Below are 20,175 nucleotides of genomic sequence, written 5' to 3' on the forward strand. Positions count from 1 at the left end.
GTTTCATTATCATCCTGACCTGCCCTATAAGATAGGCTTATGCCTTAGGATCCACAGGAATGCATGTGACTCACCAAAGTCAAGGCCCCCTCTGCCAACTGAATCCTGCAGGTCCCATTGCCTTCCCGGCCCCATCAGCTTCATCTGAGCACTTCAGCCACAGCTGAAATCAACAACAAACCATGCAAAGCTCTTCCAAACTCCATTGCCAAGAGAGTGACTACAGAGGGAACATTTTTTGTTTTATAGCAAATGTATTCTTGCACCATTATTTTCCAAAGATTGAATGGCCAAAAGTTGAATCTCCTTTTACTACAAAAGTAAAGAAAATCATGCAGTGAGATGACCCCGTGGAGCTTTGGCACAGACACACTTCTCTCTTGCAGGGCTTCCTGAAGCCCCGCAGGACTTGTGGGCTTTGCCCTCAGCAGACTGAGTCTTGTCCATCCCTCCGACTCCTTCCCAGATCAGTGTGCATCCTGGCTCTGTCTCTCAGCCCCTCCAGTCAGAGTGTTCCTCCCTTATGGCCTTCACTAGCCAGTCCCGCTCGGTCCCCTGCTCAGAGTCGCTTGTGTCACTGGCTTCCACAGTCAGCAGCTTGGAGTAGTTGATTTTCCGCTCCTGGGGCAGTCTGGGCTGGATGGACAGGAACAAGGCCAGCCAGAGCAACAAGAGGACGCAGCAGGCCTGGTAGAGCACGGGCAGGCTGAAGCGCATCACCACGAAGCCCCCCACAAAGCTTCCCAGGCTGGCCCCACTCCCACAAACGTGGGCTCGGAACACGGCGCTCAGGGGTCTCTCTGTTCCAGGAGTGGCCAGGTGCTCTATGGAGGTGCTGACTGCCCACCACAGAGCCCCGTGGCTGAGGGCGCTCAAGATCTGAGCCGGCAGGACGGACCACCAGCTCCAGATAAATGAGTAATACAGCAGCTGCCCCGCCAGGCAGCCCAGCCCCAGCCCCACCGTGCCTACCCTGGACAGCTTCCTAAGCAACAGAGCTTTGAAAGGATGAAGCATAATTTCCCCCAGCAAGCCCAGGGCCACGGAGAAACCCATGATCAGCTCGCTGCTCCTGTGGTCTTTCATCTGCCAGAACAGGAAGTTCTGCACTGCACTGGTGGCTCCTCCTGTCAAGAAGATGGTGAGGGCCAGGATGGTGAGGTGGGGGTCGCCGACCACGAGGGACAGGGCTTTGACCGTCCTGTAGCTGGGCTCCTGCCGCCGGCAGACGGGAACGGGAAAGGCGATGCTCACCAGTAAAGCCAGGGCGCTGACCAGGGAGTAGCCGTAGAAGTGCACCACGCCCCGCGGGCCACTGGTTGCCAGGAAGCAGTCCAGCGGCCCCACCAAGGCCGCAATGCCGCACACACCAACTGATGTGCCCAGCAGCCTCCACACCCACAGGCTTCTATGGCGGTCAGTGGCATCCACAAAATCCAGGTATTCGTAGAGGCTGTCGTCGGCCACCTGATCCAGAGGGGATGTCAGCAGCTCCCAGAGCACCATGGAGCCCAGTGAGAGGATGAAAGTCCACTGCAGCCCTTCCAAGGAGAGGCCAAGGGCCCCACCATCCCCCTTGGCTGCCGACTGGTTGGCTGGACTTGCCAGCACCGTGCCCCCAGCAAACAGAGGGAGTGGTGGACTGACCACTCTAAAAGCACCTTCACGGGGAGAACCTGTCACTCCTGGAGTGTCAGGATGGAGGAGAACTCCGGATCTGTTCCTGGTTCCTTGGGTGGAGCCCACGGAGGAGCCGGGTGGATAACTGAAAGGTTCTTGGGCACTTTCCCCAGGCCCTTCTCGGAAGCCAAGGGTTCCAGCGACCCCAGAACTCCTCTCCCCTGGGAGGCTGAGCGCCCCCGCTGGGGAGTTGGAGGCTGGCTCTGAGGCCAAGGTGACAGTCACAGTTAGTTCGACTCCCGGTGGTGGGCCCTCGGCAGTCAAGCTGTGGCTTCCATTACACCGGCGGTCCCCTGGGTCTCTGTCCAGGGGCGGTACCAGGACCATAAACAGGCTGGCCCCCGCCGAGCCCAGCAGCGAGGCTGTCATGAGCACCCTCCGCTTCTGGTGGCTTCTGGCCAGGAAGGCACAGAAGGGAGCCCAGGAGGCAGCGATGAGGTGCTTGGTTCCCATGAGGATGCCCACCCAGGGCGCGGCCAGGCCCAGCTGCCGCAGGTAGAGGGTCAGGAACGGGGTCACGCAGGCATCCCGGACTCCACACACCAGGTGGAAGAGCTTGGCCACCCTCAGCGCCCTGCTGATGTCCCACTGCGGGTTGGCGCTCATGGCTGCCGGGCTCCCTCAGACCCGGGCGGGCGGCGGCCGCCGTGTCCTGTCCCCCGGAGGGAGGCGGGGGAGCGAGCCGCAGGGCGCCTCCAGCCTCTGGCGGCGCCGCGGTCACCGGGTCAACGGCCGCCCCCGCCCCCACGTCCGGCCACCGGCCCGGAAGTGGCCCCGCCCAGGAGGACGCAGCACCTCGGGGGCGGGGCTGCGCACCTGCCGGGCGCACCTGCGGGGCGCCGCGCAGGTGCGGGAGGCGTGCGCACCTGTGGGTGCACAGGCTGGGGCCTTCGGGGTGCGCTCCAGACCGCCCCTCAGGACCCCCGTCGCCTGCGAGGCTGAGTTACCTCCCTGAACTTCTAGAGGCAAGGAAAACTTGGGGAGCGAGAATGGAATTCGTGATATGACACCCCGCCCGCCTCTTCACGCTCTTCAGGTGTTTACTCACTGGCCCCCTGATTAGGGACCATCCAGTTCCCCCTCAGGAACCGTCCCTGCCACCCTCACTGACAAATCCTGCCCCTCCCCAGGCTCACCTGCTCACCTTCCTGCTTATTTTCCTCCACAGCAGTGTCCATGTCAGACATACTGCTGCTGCTGCTGTCACTCCAGTCGAGTCCGACTCTTTGCGACCCCATAGACGGCAGCCCACCAGGCTCCCCTGTCCCTGGGATTCTCCAGGCAAGAACACTGGAGTGGGTTGCCAGTTCCTTCTCCAATGCATGAAAGTGAAAAGTGAAAGTGAAGTCGCTCAGTCGTGACCGACCCTCAGCGACCCCATGGACCGCAGCTTTCCAGGCTCCTCCATCCATGAGATTTTCCAGGCAAGAGTACTCAAGTGGGGTGCCATTGCCTTCTCCGGTCAGACGTGCTACTGGCTTCTATTTCAGGGGTTTATCTTGTTGACTGTCTCTCTCCCATCAGAGTCAAAGTGCTATTTTTGTCCCCAGGGCCTAGAACAGTCTGATTGGATGTGAGCTGCCCATGGAAGAGGCATGACTTTAGGCAACAGTTTTCTCCACTGGAGACATCCCCTGAGAGGGACTGACAGCTGAGGGTGGACTTGAGGTGGCAGCTCCTCCAGGCAGCCCTCCAGCACACCCCCACCCCACCCACATTATACATGTCCTGGATCGGTTTTTATTTTGGGCCACATGTGTGATCTTAGTTCCCCAACCAGGGATCCAACTGTGCCCCCTGCGTTGGAAGCACAGAGTCTTATCTTAACCGCTGGACCACCAGGGAAGTCCCTGGATGGTTTTAAATTATCCCTAGGAGTGCTTTGTTGTCCATTTGGGGATACACACGCCAGGGGTGGCTAGCTAACATTTCATCCAAAAGTCACTCCAGAGGCAGTAATACTAGCACGTGAACAATCTTACATCAACGGAAATGGATTTATTAATTATCCCGACAGATATTGGCAAAATTTCACATGTCACATGGATTGTTTATAATTTTTTTGGAGGCATTTCCTCCCTTGGTGAACAGGGTATTAGAATCCAGAGATTCCAGCAGCCCAAACCCTTTGGAATAGCCAGCCGCCTTTACTCCAGGATGGCCCAGTGTTCAACAAGAGCTGTTCAGTGAACTTTTCAAGCAAGATTTCTTCAGAGCACCTAATTTGGCTGGGGGTGAGGATGAGGGGGCTACTTGCCAACGCACACCTGAATGTGCAGCAGAATTTTGTCTACGAAGTGCTTTCTTTGTAAGCTGGTGGGGAGATTGTTGGGGGAAGGCTCAGAGCCCTCCCTAACTCTGAGTAAGTCCTGCAAACATTTAGTTCAAGAATCTAGTACTTGTTGCTCAAATTGGTATGAATCAATTAACATCACCCCAATGACAGAAAAAGAAAATCTAGCCATGTTCAGTGATGCCAGTCATTTCCAGTTTAAAGTCACCTTAGTCACATTCAGGGCTGTTCCTAGTTCCCCCCTCTTCCCTGGGCTCCTCACGGGACAGCCTCAGTGGAGGATTGCACATTCACTGACCTCTCCATCTTAGCTGTTTAGGGTCGACTGCCAATGAGCAGCAGGGCCTTTGCCATGTGGTGTCCATCAAGATATCCGCAGTCCATATCCTGGGGTCCCTGCTGCCACCTCATGGCTGCACCTCTTCCCTTTCACAGTGAGACCCCTTGGGCTCGTTTGCATTCAGCTATCTGGGAAAAACCTTACCAGCTCCCAATGCCCACAGAGGCACAGGGGCTCTCTTTAAGGCTACTCTTGGGCCCATCTGGCTAAGCACCCCAGGCAGCCCCTCTTACACCATCTCCTTAGGCTTTGAGAATGTGCTCAGACTTGCCCCCTACTCCTGGGGCAATAAGGCCACAAGAGAAGTGCCTACTTCTCTACTCTTCGGTCCCAAACTTGGAAGGGACACTTCCATCCCAGAGTCACCATGCCCAGGTGATAGGTATGAACTTAACATCTGGATATACACTGTTGAACTCAAAGCCAATAAATCTGATGTCTTTAATCTCTGGCTCCTCTGAAACGAACTTGCATTCCCACTTCCACTTTGGCAATAGCGCAGGTCAGGAGGCCCTCAGTGAACGTGAATGAGGAGCTGGGCAGGTGGACAGAACACACCAGTGAATGTTTCACCAAGCTCTCACCTAGCTAAATGGATACATCAGGTTAGACTAAGTCGTGCCTCCGATGTCTGTTAAAATACACGTATTGAGAATTCCCTGGTGGTCCAGTGGTTAAGACTGTGCTTCCGCTACAGGGGGCACAGGTTCGATTCCTGGTCGGCGAACTAAGATCCCACATGTCATGCAGGGTGGCCCAAAAGAAAAAATTTAAATGAAATAACATACAAGTATTGCTGGATATTAGATGACAGCAGAGAGACTTTAGTGTGCATTTACTGAATCTAACACGTCCTCTCACCTGGGAGAGACGCCCACCTGGGAGTGGTCCCAAGGCTGAAGGGAACAGCCTGGGTGGGAAGGGAGGGTTGTAGCTGCCGCTGCTTGCTTCTTGTTTTCCCCAGGCTGCCGGGCCCTGGCCCGGACCGCAGCTCTCATCTTGGTTTCAGCCTGAGTGGGAGAAGATAGTGGGAGAGGCGGGAACTGGAAATTCATGCAAGAGTGGATGCAGGCTTGAGGAGCTGGGTTCTGTGTGAACAGCTTGGTCACAGCCTTCTTGGGCTCTTGTGTGGGTGCTGCTCCATCACACCCATCCTGTGCTCCATTGCACTTGCTGGCTTCTAGATGCGGCTGAAAGCTGCCCCAGGGAACCTTTTCTAGCCACTGGGGCAGGGACGGGTGGTGTATCCTTTCTCTCAAGCCCGCCACTCTCGGACTCCCCTTCGGGTTCACTGGACGATGCCAGAGAACGTGTTGATGGGTATCAGAAGAGGCTTAGCCTTGGCTTTGTTCCTTTCCATCTCCTGCTGGTGGGAGCTGAGCCCCAGCACCTTGGATTTCTGGGTCCTGGAACATGGCTCTGGACAGGGAGCAACCTCGAACCTATGGGGAGAGAGAGAGGCCAGCTCAGGAGACCCATCTCAGGGGTCCAATCTGCCTGGGCATTTTAAAGGTATAGACAATATACCTTTAAAATATACCCTTTATTGTCTGGTATAGACAAGGGGGAGGGGCCGATGAGAGCTGAGGAAGAGTCAAAATGAGAAAGAGCAGCCTGGGGTGAACACAGGGAGAGTTCATGCCCAGGTGGGTCACTCTGTGTGCCTGCCTGACCCAAATACACCTTCCAGGTGACACCAGTAAGTGTCACATTAACTGCAGTGTAGCTGCCTCAGAAGAGCAGCCTGTGTATGCGTGTGTGTATTTGTGGGGGGGTGGGTGCAGTGCCAGCCCCGGGGATGGGTCAAGGGCTGCAGGCTGAGCGTCTGTAGAGGAGATTTAGGACAGTATAATCTCAGCTGCTGCCCACCTTCAGCCACTCAAGTGCTCTTTTGCCTGGATTTAAGTTATCACCTGAGTCCATACCCATCAGGGACAGCTGCCTGGCACAGGATCCAAACCCCCTTCAAGATGTTCAGGGCTCGAGGCAGGAGGGGGAGGGGCTGGCTGCCATGGAGCCCAACCTCACCTGACCACATCCTTGTACGTGCGGCAGCTGTCCTTGTCCAGCAACAGGGTCAGCAGCCTCCGGTCCTGGCTCTGGATCTGGATGTTGGCTGTCCGGAAGGTGTTTGTCACCACCTGCAACAGAAACAGCTCAGGGAGCGTCACCTTGGTAACAGACGGCCCAGCCAACACCTCCTGCCCAGTTCATGGGGGCCCCTGCCTCTCTTTCTGCAAGTGACTCTTGAGCAGTGACAGCCCCGCAGGAAGTGCTTCTAGGCTGCCCTGGCCCTTGACTTGCCCATCATTTGTGCAGTTCTTTTTTCCAACCTGTTGTCCTTAATTTAAAAAACAACTTGGGATGCTGCGGGTGGACCCTGCCAGATACTCCAGTGACCTGAGCACCTCCTATATGACAGGCGTGTTATGTGTGGAATTGGGGGATATGTCCAGGTTTTTATAAGCCCTGACCCCAGTTATTAGTTGGATTGCATACAAGATCATTTCCCTGGGGCAGAGACAGAAGGTCTAGAAAGTGGCAACTTACCCCTGTGAGTCAGACCAGGCCTGTATCAGTTTGTATCAGGGGACCAGTGACAGGCAGGAGGGATCCATCCCCTGCTTGGGAAACCTGGGTAGTGGTGGAGGAAACCCCGCCTTCCAAACCCAAAGCCCTGTGGCTTCTTCAAAATGCACCCAGGACCAAAGGAAAACAGCCCTGAGGCAGCCCTCCAACCTGTGGCCTGGGGAGCACGGAGTGGGTGCAGGGGGTTGCTATTCCTGAGAGGCCCCTCCCCCTGGACAGAGAAGGTGGAGCATCTTGGGTTCCAAATGGGGCTCTTAGGGCCCTTCTGGTCACTGGCCACTGGCCACTTCCACATGTGGACAGCAGCTTTGGGTGATCCACCACCACAGAGCACTAGTTTCTAGAGCCTTAGTCTCCACCTCTTTCAAGCATAGATCCGCCTTTCCCAAACATAAAGTTAGATTCTGATCTAAGTGGTCTGGAGTCCAACCCAAGCCTGGGCATTTTTTATAAGGTCACCACTGTAGGCAGGGCTGATCCATCTTCCTGCTGTCAAATTGCAGGGAACTGCTTCCCTGATGGCTCAGTTGGTAAAGAATCTACCTGCAATGCAGGAGACCCTGGTTCGATTCCTGAGTTGGGAAGATCCCCTAGAGAAGGGCAAAGGCTACCCACTCCAGTATTCTTGCCTGGAGAATTCCAGGGACTGTATAGTCCATGGGGTCACAAAGAGTCAGACACAACTGAGTGACTTTCACTTTCACAACCGTGCCAAAGGGCTTCCCAGGTGACCTAGTGGTAAGAATCTGCCTGCCAGTGCAGGAGATGAAGGAGATGCAAGTTCAGTCCCAGGGTCGGGAAGATCCCCTGGAGGAGGAAATGGCAACCCAACCCACTCCAGTATTCTTGCCTGGAAAATCCCAAGGAGAGAGGAGCCTGGGGGGCTACAGTCCTTAGGGTTGCAAAGAGTCAGACGTGACTGGGCATATATGCATGCAAACAGAGACTAAACCTGGGGAGGTCAAGCACATCCGGGCATTTCTGCTGGACTTTTGTGGACTGGGAGGGTTGGCTGCCAGAAGTCTCTGGGCAGGGTGTGCAAGAATCTCCCAGGAAGAGAGTCAAAGCAGAGACTCCACACCCAGAGCACCCGGGTTCCTATCCTGGGTCTGCCACTTATTAGTTGTGTGACCTTGGACTTGATTCTTAATCTCTCTGTGCTTTTTGTTTCTCATCTATTGAGAACAAAAATATGTTACTATTATCAACTACCTTGTAGGTAAAAGGGAACTCACTGGGGTGTTTAGATTTTCAAAATTCCCACAACCAGGTTATTTAAAGAGGTCATTCAAAATAGAAACTGTTGTAAGGAACTGACTTTGAAAGAGGAAATACATGAAAAGGAAATAGGTCCACCCTGGAGCTCGAAGCTCAAACACAGAGCATCCTGTCTGGAAATCTCAGCTCAGTACAGAGCTCTCAGCCCATAGAGGGCTCCTCCAGGGCATAGGCTGCCCCAGAAAAAGGGAGCTCTGGTTAGGGGTGAGATCCTGCAGAGGTGGAGGCTGGATGAGAAGATCAGGAGACATCTGGAGAGCTCCTGCTGTGAGCTGTTCCCACGCTGAATGATGGGAGGATGGAGAAGGGCCTGAGCCCTACAGAGACCTTGAGATCACATCACTGATAGTTTTGCAAATGCTGCCATGGCCATGTCCCCAGGGTTTGGGGGGGGCAGGGTGGCAGCGGGCACAGATGTGGGGCCATAGCTCTCCAGGGAGGGGGGTGGAGGATGTGCAGGGAAGGGCCTCCTGGGGGAGATGACACCTGAGTTTAATCTTGAAAGAGAAACAGAGGTCATTAAAGGAGGACAGGGAAGAGAAAGGGAGGAACGGGGTTTCAGGCCAAGTGAGGCGCAGAGGAAGGACGGCCAGCACACTTCCAAATGTAACTGAGCAGGGTGCTATGGGGGCTTCCCGGTAACAGGCCCCTCCCCCATATCCTATGCTTCAGCTCCTCTCTGAAGTACCTAGATCACAGTATTTGATGCACATTTCCTGAGTTGTTTTATTACAGATGCTAAAACCACCACCAATGGAAGAAATTAACTACATGATAATTATTAATTACATAATCATGAGCAGGTAGCCCTCAGACCCACTGGCACCTAAGGATTGATGGTGTTAATGCCTATGACATCACTCTGTTCCCTTGCCATCAACCAATCATAGAATTGTATACCAACTGATCACATAGCCTAGGACAGGCCTCCCTCATCTGGCTTTTAAAAGTGCTTTGCTGAAACTCCTTGGGGAGGTCGGTGGTTTTGAGCATCAGCTGCCCTGGACTCCTTGTTTGCCACCTGCAATAAAAGCTACACTTCTCTTCACCACAACCCAGCATCAGTAGACTGGCTTTACTGCACCTGGGCGAGAGGACCCAGGTTTGGTTTGGTATCACAGATAACCCAGTGTCAAGGGTGTGCAGGGCTGGCTGGGGTTGCAAATGGAGAGGAAGAGGAACCAAGCTATGCAACACTGAAGTTCTTCCACCCTTCTGCCTGGAGAGAGGAAGATGATCAAGGGGTTTTAAGCACGGAGTGATGTGTCTGTTTTAGAAAGAGCACACGGGCAGAAGTGTGGAGGGTGGACTGAAGGAGCACTGGTGTGACAACGGGGGGCTGTTGAGTTTGTCCAGAAGGAGGTGGATGAAAAATCTGGCCCAAGAATGACCAGTTTGCTCCAGTTTGCTTAGAACTTTCCCTAGTTTTGGCACCAAGAACCCCAGGTCCTAGGAGACCTTCCAGTCCCAGGCAAACTGGGACAGCTGGTCAACCTCGCTGGACCAGGAGGAGGATGAAGAAGGGAGACGTATGAGAACGTTTGAGAGAGAACACCGGCAGACAAAGGGAAGTAAGGAAGAGGAGGTGTCTGAGCTGACTCCCAGGTTTCTGGGAAAGGTGACTGGTTAACGATGGCCTCACTGGACAGGAGATGGACACAGTGGAGGAGGGCATGAAATAACAACAGCCTCTAACACATATATGGGACTTCCCAGATGGCTCAGTGGTAAAGAATCCACCTGCCAGTGCAGGAGATGTAAGAGACACTGGTTCGATCCCTGGGTCGAGAAGATACCCTGGAGAAGGAAATGGCAACCCACTCAAGTATTCTTGCCTGGGAAATCCCATGGTCAGAGGAGCCTGGCAGGTCAGAGTCCATGGGACTGCAATGAGTCTGACACGACTGAGCGACTAAACAATACCATACCACATATATAGCTCTGACTTGGATAAGTGCTCTTCTAGAACCTTTACATGTCACCATCATTCAGTCCTCACAACAACTAGATAAGGTAGCTACCATTACTATCCCCATTTTCCAGACAGTGAGACTGAGGCACAGAAAACTGGAGACACTTGCCTAAAGTCACATAGCTGGTAAATGAGAGCCCCAAGATCTGAGTCTAGGCAGTCTGGCTCTAGAGAACTCCACTACTGGAAAGCTCTGGCTTTGGTTTTGAGTATCTTGAGTTTGGGGTGTTGTGGGACACCCAGCTCATGCTAATTTAGGGGTCAGACACTCAGGGGTGAATGTCAGAGCAGGAGATAAAGATGTGGGTGTCCTGAACAACTTGGACTAAAGCCATGGACATAGCTTTGATAGCCCAGGAGCTAAGAAATGAAGTGGGTCATGGACCAAAGTGAGAACACTATCTATTTAAGGAGGTGATTTAGGAAGAGTCCAGAGGAAAGGGTCGAGTTATGCCCAGGGCTAGGATAAGGTGGGAGGTGATAAGACATCCTGACCTGCAGGGATGCAGGATGTCACAGAAGTACTCAAGACACTCGGGCATCAGACCTCCTAGGCAGCTTGACCTAAAGGGAGTATCTGCCTGGGTGAGGGGGGAGTCCAGGCTTTCTGACAACACGGTTCAGGTGTAATCATGTACTCCAAGCCCAACTGAGTAGGGCAGTGACATCCAGAGTGGCCATCAGATAGGGAGAAAATGGGCAGGTCCTACGTCTGTATTTCTATGAGTATCAATAAGAACAAAGGGCAAAGGGCGGTGGTAGGGCCATGGGATGGTTTTATTTGGTCAAAGGCTGGGGCCATTGCCGGAACTTCTCAGATGCTGCAGTCACTAAGAATCCGTCAGCCAATTCAGGGGACACTGGTTTGATCCCTGGTCCGGAAGGATTCCACATTCCACGGAGCAACAAAGCCCATGGGTCACAATTACTGAGCCCACGTGCCCTACAGCCTGTGCTCTGTGACAAGAGAAGCCACTACAGTGAGAAGCCCAAGCACCACAAGGAAGAATAGCCCTTGCTCGCTGCAACTAGAGAAAGCCCAAGCACAGCAATGAAGACCCAATGCAGCCACAAACAAATGAACAAACACAAGGGCTGGGCCATTGCTGTTTTGGCTGCTGTGAGCAGGGCATACAGTACTTGGGTGCATTTTGTAGTTATCTGGGTACATCTCAGGTCCTCCGATGGTCCAGGTGGAGGTGGGGGTGGGGCCTTACCTCTTCCAGGGCCCTGGAAGAGGGCTAGTGGGTGCTCAATATTTCAAACAGACTGGAAATCAGATTCTTCCCAACAGGAAGACTGGCTCCAACAGCAGGAGCTCACAAAGGCTCGGGGTTCACTCCCTCTTCTCTGCACACCCTCCCCAGGCTCTCTTCTCTGATTCACCCTACCCTGTGTGAATCTCCCCAGCTCCTGTCCTCCCCAGGACTTACAGAGAAGGACCTTCCCGCCAAGTTGGAGGTCTTCACAATCTCTGTCACACTAACTTTCAGGCACATGTGGTCTGTGTCGGGCGCAGCAGTAGGGGTGCAGAGGGTGGGCCCTGAAACTGGGAAGGGTGAGATGCGGGGCTGTGAATGGGCCTCCAGGGAAGGAGGGCAGCTGGGGATGCTATTTCCTAAGAAGGACACGAACCCACTGTGACCACCGCCCCTTCCTGTTTTAACCCCTTCCCGTACCTGCTCAGGCAGGGGAGCGTCACCCTGGGCTGCTTGATGGTGACCCACCTGAGGGCCGGGCTGGGCCTCACCAGGCAGCCTGGTGCCCAGCCCTGGGCCCGGCATGAGTGGGAGCTGGGCCATCTTCCTGCTCTCCCAGAGATGGGGAGGGAAGCTGCCTTCTCCCGCTCCCTCCATCTCTGGCCCTCCACCCTCTTTCCTCCTCCCGCCCCAGCTTCCCTGCTTGCCCAGCTCCTCACCTTCAGTGTCACTGGCTGGAAGGGTCTTCAGGACCAGCCCGGTGGCCCGCAGGGAGACGGTGACCTCCCGGGTCCGGTGGCTGAGCAGGGCCTGCGGAGGGGGACGCAGGGACAGAAGGGGTCCTCAGGACAGGGCACACATCCCCACATCAACAGTCTGCTTGTCTCCCCACCCCTCCTTCTCCACTTCCCACCACTGCCCTGAGCTCTGGTTAAGCTAACGTCCAGTAAGGAACCAGAGGACGAAGGCTCAGAGCACTCAGTCCTGGGAGCACGTTCCGCCCTCCAGACTGAGGACTGTACTCCGATGCATCTGGTCAGCTAGGGAGGAAGGTATTTTTGAACAAAGGGATAGCGCCCTGTTCCTTACATCAGATGGCCTCCTCGTCCATATGTAAGGCCAGTCATAACCCGCCCATCCCTGCAAAATGCTCTGGAGGTAGGGAAACTGGGGGCTGTGTCAAGGGAAGGGCAGAAGGTCCCTCTGTCTGCTCCATGCTCCCCGACCCCCACCATGTCCCTGACACCTGCCCCCCTCCAGCGGTACCTCCGGCCACCTCCTGACGGCGCCACACCCACTGACCTTCTGGTAGCAGATGGAGAGCTCAGCCCCTGGACCCTCGGCCACGCCCCTCCTCCGGGGTGAAAAACTATCTGTGGGAAGAGAAGAGGCTGAATGAAGGTGGGAGGCCCCATCCCTCCCTCATTGAGGCCTAGGTGAAGCCACATCTGTTCCAGAGCGGAAAAGCTGCATCTCAGGGGGGGCCAGGCTGCCCTTAGGGCTGGGAAAGCCTGCAGGGGACAGGGCACCCTGGTATTCAGCTGTGGTGGGAAGGAAGGGGTGGGATGGGGCTGTGAGAGGTGGGAGGACTTTCTGGAAGTGGGCCTTGAGGAAGCTGAGTCAGCTGAGCTTTGGGAAAGGGGAGACAGATGCTCACCTTTGGGGAACTTGGAGTCTTGGATCTTGACCTTGAGCTCGGTGAGGAAAATGTCCTCGGCAGGGTCTTGGCTCAGATCACCAGAGAAGATCTGGAGGGAGGTTGGCGGGGGGGCAGGGAGGCTGGGGGAGGTCGTCCCTGCCAGGGGCAGCTCCCAGTAACCCCCACAGCCCAGGATGTTTTTAAAATATTTACTTATTTATTATTTATTTGGCTGCACTGGGTCTTAGTTGCAGCATGTGGGATCTAATTCCCTGACCAGGGATCGAACTCAGGCCCCTGAGTGGAGTCTTAGCCACTGGACCAGCCGGGAAGTCCCAGGATGTGGGATTTTGGTCCTCCCACCACTGTCCTGGAATCTTCCATGTGCCGACCGCCTTGCCATCATCTTCCCCCATCAATCGTTTAATATATTTTTCTACTCATTTGAATTCTAACAAAAACCCTGTGATGAAGATTACTTTCCCCATTTTAAAGATGGGGAAAATGGGGCTTCCCTGGTGGCTCAGTGGTAAAGAATTTGCCTGCCAATGCCAAAGACATAGGTTTGATCCCTGGTCTGGGAATATCCCACATGCCACAGAGCAACTAAGCCTGTGTGCCACAACTACTGAGCCTGAGCTCTAGAGCCCACGAGCCATCACTATTGAGCCCATGAATCCTAGAGCCTGTGCTCTGCAAAAAGAGAAGCCACCATGGTGAGGTGCCTGCAAACTGCAGCTAGAGATCACTGCAGCTCAAGAAAAGCCAGCACAGCTACGAAGACCCAGCACAGCCTATAAATAAATAAGTTAATTAATTTTTTTAAAAAGTGGGGAGGGAGACTTCCCTGGTCGTCCAGGGGTTAAGAGTCCACCTTGCAGGGCAGGGGACATGAGTTCAATTCCTGGTCAGGGAACCAAGATCCCACATGCCTCATAGTAACTAAGCCTGTATGCTCTGGAGGTGCAAGTGGAGAGCCCATGTGCCACAAGCCAATGCAGCCAATAAATAAAAATAAATATTAAAAAAAAAAGGTGGGGAGAATCAATGTCAGGGAGGTGAAGGTAGCTGTGATCATACAGTGAGCATGCAGAGGTACCAGGAGGTGAGCCATGAACTTCTCAGTACCTCACACTGCCTCTAACTCTATACCCACCGCACACAGCCAGTCCCACACTGACGCATCCTCTGATACACACACAAACACACACACTTTACTGTGCTACTAGCAGGAGACTCAAGATGAACAAAGTATAGTCTCATCTCAGGGGACTCAGAGTCTTGGTGGGGCGGCACTGGCACCTGCAGGTACATGACAAAGTGGCAGTGAGGTGCCAGAGTGCGGCCCAGAGCATTGCAGGAACACCCAGGAGAAGCACTTGATTGTGTAATGGGGTGAGCAGAGCAGAGGTGAGGGCAGTTGCTGCAAGAGGTGAGGTTGGCAAGGATGATGGGGAGGATGGAAGGACAGAGAGTCCTTCCACATGAACTTGAGGTGTTAGAAGTTAATGATTATCTTACTTATCCGGAGAGGAAGAATATAAAGTTAACAGCCAAGAATGTCTGGATGGGGGACTTCTCTGTGGTCCAGTGGTTAAGAACCCATCTTGCAATGCAGAGGACACGGGTTCGTTCCCTGGTCGGGAAACTAAGATCCCACGTGCCGAGGAGCAACTAAGCCCATGGGCCACAACTTAGAGGGTCTGTGAACTGCAACAAAAGATCCTGTGTGCAGCAAGGAAGACCCGACATGGCCAAAGAAATAAAATAAATATATAAATATAGGGGAAAAAAAAGAACGTCTAGATGAGTTTATGACTTGCATCCTGGTCCCCCGTTTCCCCGGAGCCAGGGGTCCTGGAGTCCAACAGGCTGCCATGGTCTCATTGGAGCCCCAGGTGGGAAGCTTACCTTGACAGTGTAGATCTGGAAATAGACGGGCTGGGTGCCCATGCGAACATAGTAGGTGATGGCATCCAGGATGAAGGGGTCTACGGTCTGGGATGTGTCCAGGGAGAGAGGCTGTGAGGGAGGGAGGGAGACTGTCTTCAGCCAGCCCCCTCCACACTGCTGTGGGACCTGCCACTTTCTTAACAGAGAAATTCCAAAACCCCCTTGTGCTCCCTGCCCTGCACTAACCTCGCTGTTTCTTCAGCGCTGTCCAAGCCTTTCCTGCCAGCTGATTTCTACCCTTAATCAAAAGGGTCCATCCAGCACCCCAGTGTTCATAACAGCACTATTTACAATAGTCAAGACATGGAAGCAACCTAAATGTCCATCAACAGATGAATGGATAAAGCAGATGTGGCACATGTATACAATGGAATATTACTCAGCCACAAAGAAGGATGAAATGATGCCACTGACAACAATATGGATGGACCTAGAGATTATCACACTAAAGGAAGTATGTCAGACAAAGACAAATATCATATGATGTTACTTACATGTGGAATCTAAAAAAAATAATACAGATGAAAACGGAACACCAATCCTGAGGGAAATAAAGACTTTAAGAAGTGAAGAGTTATACCACACCCCCAGAGGGTAACTTAATGTGCTAAAGAAGTTCATTCTCCAAAATTCAATCAAAATCTCAATGGGATTAAAAATAAAACTTGACAGGCATTCCCTGGCTGTCCAGTGACTAGGACTCTGTGCTTCCACTGCCGGGGGCGTGGGTTCAATTCCTGGTTGGGGAACTAAGATCCCAATGCCTTGCAGTGTGGCAAAAGAAAAGAAAAGAAAAATCCAAAAACAAACAAACTCAACAATGGAATTCTAAAATTTATATGGAAAGATAAATAAACATAGTCTGAAAAGTTTTGCAAAAGAAGAATAATGGGGTGAATGTATCATGCCAGATACGAAAATATAAAAGTGCAAATTTATACAGAAATGAACAGATCACTGAGAAAGAATAAACTCCAGCATATGTAAGAATTTTAATAAATGACAAAAGTGGCATTTCAAGCTGATAGTATACCCAATAAATAGCTTTACAACAATAGCCTAAACACTTGGAAAAAATAAAATTACATAATGAAATTAATTGCAGACAGTTTATCTAAATGTAAAAAAATAGATGCTAAAAGTGTTAGAGTAAATTATCAGTGAATTTAATCTTGGAATGGAGAAGGTCTTTCAAAGCATGGCTGCAAAGGCAGAAACCATAAAGGATAAACATATTTGAAATTCTGTAGGTCAAAACAAACTCCACTTCTGACAAGACTGAAATGAAAAAAGTGGGTAAAACATGTCTGTTGCACATATGACAGAAGAAGGCCTTTCAAATCAGTGAAAGATGAGCCCCTTCCCTGCCTGTCCTCACCACTGCCTGGGGCTGGGGACAGCGCGATGGCTTGTGGCTCAGAGACCATGCTTTGGAATGAAGCTGCCTTATTCCGAGTGGGACTCATCCTGTGACTCTGGGCAAGAGACCTAATCTCTTTGTGCCTCCGCTGCTTGATCTGTAAAATGACGACAGCACCAGTAGACAGACACGCGTACCCAGCTGGTAGGGCTGCAGGTGGGAGCGCTTACAACAGTGCCTGGCGCGGAGCCGTGCTCAGGACCGCTAACTGTCGCAACCGTTGCAAAGCGGCCCAGGAAACTCACAAGTTTCCAATGAGAAGCATTTCATTGGCCCACACCCTTTAATAACGAATAAAGAATGTTTCCCTTGTCCTCTCCACACAGTGGGCCTGGTGGAGGAAGGTGCCTGGTACAGAGTAAATTCTAGCCACTAGCTCCTTAGGGCCCCTCTTCTGCCTTATCCCTCGTGGGGCCCCTTGGGGCTGACTCTTGAGGTCAAAATTCAAGAAAACGCCCCCACCTCCACCACTACCCCTCATCCCCTACCATCTCTGCCAGCTTGTGGATGGTGGGGCACAGGCTGTTGACGATGCCCTCGTACCATGGGTCCGCGCGGCCCAGGAACGCGGCCAGCTCTCCCAGCTCCGAACGCCTGGATGCCGCAGACGTCTGCGAATAAGGGGACAGGGCGGTGGGTCAGGGCCTCTCTGGCACTTTCTTCCTGCTCAGTGGGGGGCGGGTCCCCACGTGCCGGTCCTAGACAAACTAGCTTTGGGAATGGGTCAAATTATTCAAGCTCTTGGGGCCTGGATTTCTGCACCATGTGAAGATGGGTCTCATACCTGAGGTGAAGCTGGAACCCCCCTTCCCAAGGATGTCTGCCAGGGACACTGAAAAATGGTCATTAGCCTTAAAGGGGAGAGACAAGCAGTGCCTTGAATTTAAGGATCCCCTGTCAGAAGCAGAGTGGGTGATAGAAAGGAAATATTGCCAGTGTGGCTTCATCTCCCCCTAGGAAGGGGTAGGGGGGTGTGTGTGTATGTGTGTGTGTGTGTAAGAGAGGCCCTCCTGTTTGAGCATCAGCCATGGTATTGTGGGATCATGGGCAGGCTGCCACAGTGAAAAGGCATCTCTGCCACCCCTAGGGCCCATGTCTGTGGCTTCTGGGACAGAAGCCCTCCAGGTCTTGCCCAGCTCCGCATCCTAAGGGAGACTGACCCCAGTTCTTCCTCCTGATACCCTCGAACCCTTCCCCAGGGCTCACCCCCCAACCCTGCCCTCCACCCCTTCCCCTAGGTCCCCCCCTCTCCCAACTGCCCACCCCCCGAGTCCAGCACCTCGGGAGCCAGCAGGGGGATGTAGTAGAGCTGCAGGCTGAGTCGGGGGGTGAGGCAGAACCTCTGGGTCTCTCGCTTCCTGGCAGGGGGAGCAGAACGCAGGCATGAGCAGGGGTTTGGGCTTCCCACAGACTTGGTTCCACCTCCTGGCTCTGTTACTTAATATCTTTTTGACTCTGGGCAATTGACCTGCTTACTCTTGAGCCTCTGCCTTCTCATCTGTAGAATGGGTGCAGTAAAGCAGGGAGCATGGTGCTCCATGGTGGCTGGGTGTGGGGTTTGGGGGGAACACAGTGTACCACCGCCCCCCATTCCACCCTGGTCTCGGCCTCCCCCAGCCCATTTCTCCATCCTTCATCAGCCCAGGCCAGGGCCACCTTTGTCCCGACCGTCCCCAGCCGCCCTCTGGGGCCCTACCTGAGGTTGCGGTAGGCCCGGGCCAGGCGCCCCAGCATCCTGTCATCCCCCAGCACCAGTACCCGTGCTGTGTGCAGCCGGGAGACGCCGGGCAGCAGCTCCCCATCCCCGCTGGGTCTGCCAGTCCTCCGGTGCAGCCCTGGGGGCCCATCCCAGCTGCCGGGCATCACGATGTCCGCGGGCCACACCCGCTTCTTGATGCCCCCTTTGCGCTGCAGCCCGGCTCGCTCTGCCTCGGGGCTGCCAGGTGCCAGCAGCTCATCAGCCCCCAAAGGAAGGTCCCGCTCGATGCCACTGTCAGTGGACAGCATGGATGCCCGGGCCAACTCCCAGTCTGGCAGGAGGCCCTGAAGATCCAAGGCCTCCAAGTCTGCACTGAGGCGCAGCTGGGTTTGCGGGCGTAGGAAGAGCACCAGTTCCTTCCCTGGGACATAAGACCAAGGGGACTGTCAGGATGGAGAGGGGACACCAGGCTGGGTGGGCCTCACCCACGAGGCTGGTGGTTCCATGTTTCCCACACACTTGTTAGCTGAACAGAAGCCCCATGAGATGTTTCGAGAAGGAACAGAGGTTATGTAGCAAACAGAGACTAAGAACCCCACATACTCATACCACGAGTAAACATCTTAAAGGCTCTGAGAAGTCCTGCTGCAAAGACATCTCTTAAAAGGTTCTGAGAAGTCCTGCCGCAAAGACATCGGCTAACGCACTGCCTCTGAACTCTGGAGCCCTCTTCCGGTGGGCTCACGAGCACCCTCCCATGCTCCTACTCCCCTGCAGCTTTCCCTGGGACACAGACAACAGAGCATCAGCTCCTGGAGAGGCCTCCGGGCTTTTCCAATCGCCTTTCATTTTGTTGCTTGTGAGGAAACTGAGGGCCTGAGGGCACTGAGCCGGTCTAGGGTGACCCAGCGCATGAAGGGTTGTGTGGACCTGGAATTTGGTTCACCAGCCTGGCACTGCCCACCACAACCTGCCCCTCTGACTTCCCCCTCCCTTGAGAAGAGCAGGGCCTGGTGGGGAAGGGGTACCGACACCAGCATGGAGCGGAAGTGTGGGCCCCCTCCTGCTCCAGGAACCACAGCTTTCTTTGGTGCCTGCCTCCTTCTTAGGGCATGCACTGTCTACTGGCATCAACATGGTGTGTGGAACTTTCTGGACACACGTGACCAGAGGCTAATGCACGGGGCTGCTCTGACACAGAGAAAATGCTTTTCAGATTCTGCAGACAACTCAAGGGGCAAGGAGCACACACACAGACACACACAACAGATACATAGACACACAGAGACAACACAGACACACACACACAAACAGACATACAAAGATGCACACAGGCACACACAACAGATGCACAAGCAGACACTCAGAGATAACACAGACACATACACAGATGCACACAGACACACAAAGACACACACAGGCACACACAGGCATGAACACACACACAGACACATGACAGATATACACAGAGACAGATACACACACAGTGCACACACAGACACACAAAGACACCAGCATGAGAGACACACACATGAACACACAGATGCACACACAGACGCACACGCATATCCCCCATTATTTCCAGCCTGCTCCCCGTGGAGGTCCAAGGCACTTACAGAGCTGCTCCTCGTCAGTCCACAGGTGGAAGGTGATGCGGGGGCTGGGCAGAGGGACACTCAGCGGCTCGTCCTGGAGGGAGTCACCTGAAGGAAGGAGCAGGCTGTGGAGACCACGGAGGAGAGGGTTGTGGGAGTCTTCTCTGCCCCGCTCCCGCCCCCAGCCCCTGTCAGGGGGCCCAGAGGAAATGGCAGAGACCCGCTCCCTCCCATGTCTGGCCTTGCTGAGTTCCCCTGCCTCTCTGCCACCATCAGCTCATCGGAGCTAACACCCCTGGTCAACCCAAGCACACCTAGCGGCTCCTGCTTCCTGCAAACTTCCTAGCTGGAAACGTAGGACCCTTCTCAAGCCAGCCCACTTTATCCTTCCCAACCCTTTCTCCCGCTGTTGGCCCCTCCCACTGCGGTCCCACCCCCAGCCCTGCTGCCACCACGCTGCCCTTCCCACTGTCCACGAGCAGACCAGGGGGAGAGGCCTCTGGATTTCTCAGGGTCTT

General features: G+C 54.0%; 2 protein-coding genes across 6 annotated transcripts in view; both read right to left on the reverse strand.

Annotated features, from left to right (window-relative positions):
- Positions 1-245: 245 nt before the first annotated feature.
- On the reverse strand, positions 246-2,403 carry MFSD6L (major facilitator superfamily domain containing 6 like). Its single transcript, NM_001434971.1, has one exon. The coding sequence runs from the start codon at positions 2,284-2,286 to the stop codon at positions 493-495; it is 1,794 nt and encodes a 597-aa protein (NP_001421900.1). The 5' UTR covers positions 2,287-2,403; the 3' UTR covers positions 246-492.
- A 1,255-nt stretch (positions 2,404-3,658) lies between these two features.
- The window catches only part of PIK3R6 (phosphoinositide-3-kinase regulatory subunit 6), a 49,383-nt gene continuing 32,866 nt past the window's right edge, over positions 3,659-20,175 (reverse strand). For 3 of the 5 annotated variants that reach the window (XM_024980100.2, XM_005220353.5, XM_059878031.1), the window contains 11 exons: positions 19,679-19,765; positions 18,060-18,483; positions 17,643-17,721; positions 16,852-16,974; positions 14,902-15,012; positions 13,009-13,099; positions 12,654-12,724; positions 12,071-12,161; positions 11,586-11,701; positions 6,342-6,454; positions 3,659-5,755 (listed from right to left, as the gene is read on the reverse strand). In XM_024980100.2, the coding sequence (XP_024835868.2) occupies positions 5,602-5,755; positions 6,342-6,454; positions 11,586-11,701; positions 12,071-12,161; positions 12,654-12,724; positions 13,009-13,099; positions 14,902-15,012; positions 16,852-16,974; positions 17,643-17,721; positions 18,060-18,483; positions 19,679-19,765 (1,460 nt within the window). In that variant the 3' untranslated portion in view covers positions 3,659-5,601. 5 annotated transcript variants of the gene reach the window in all.

Source organism: Bos taurus, chromosome 19 (assembly GCF_002263795.3).
Source record: "Bos taurus isolate L1 Dominette 01449 registration number 42190680 breed Hereford chromosome 19, ARS-UCD2.0, whole genome shotgun sequence".
In the NCBI taxonomy this organism is placed as follows: Eukaryota; Metazoa; Chordata; class Mammalia; order Artiodactyla; family Bovidae; genus Bos; species Bos taurus.

Coding starts and splice junctions, on each gene's coding strand:
- MFSD6L (NM_001434971.1), bottom strand. CDS start 2,286: ATGAGCGCCAACCCGCAGTGGGACATCAGCAGGGCGCTGAGGGTGGCC.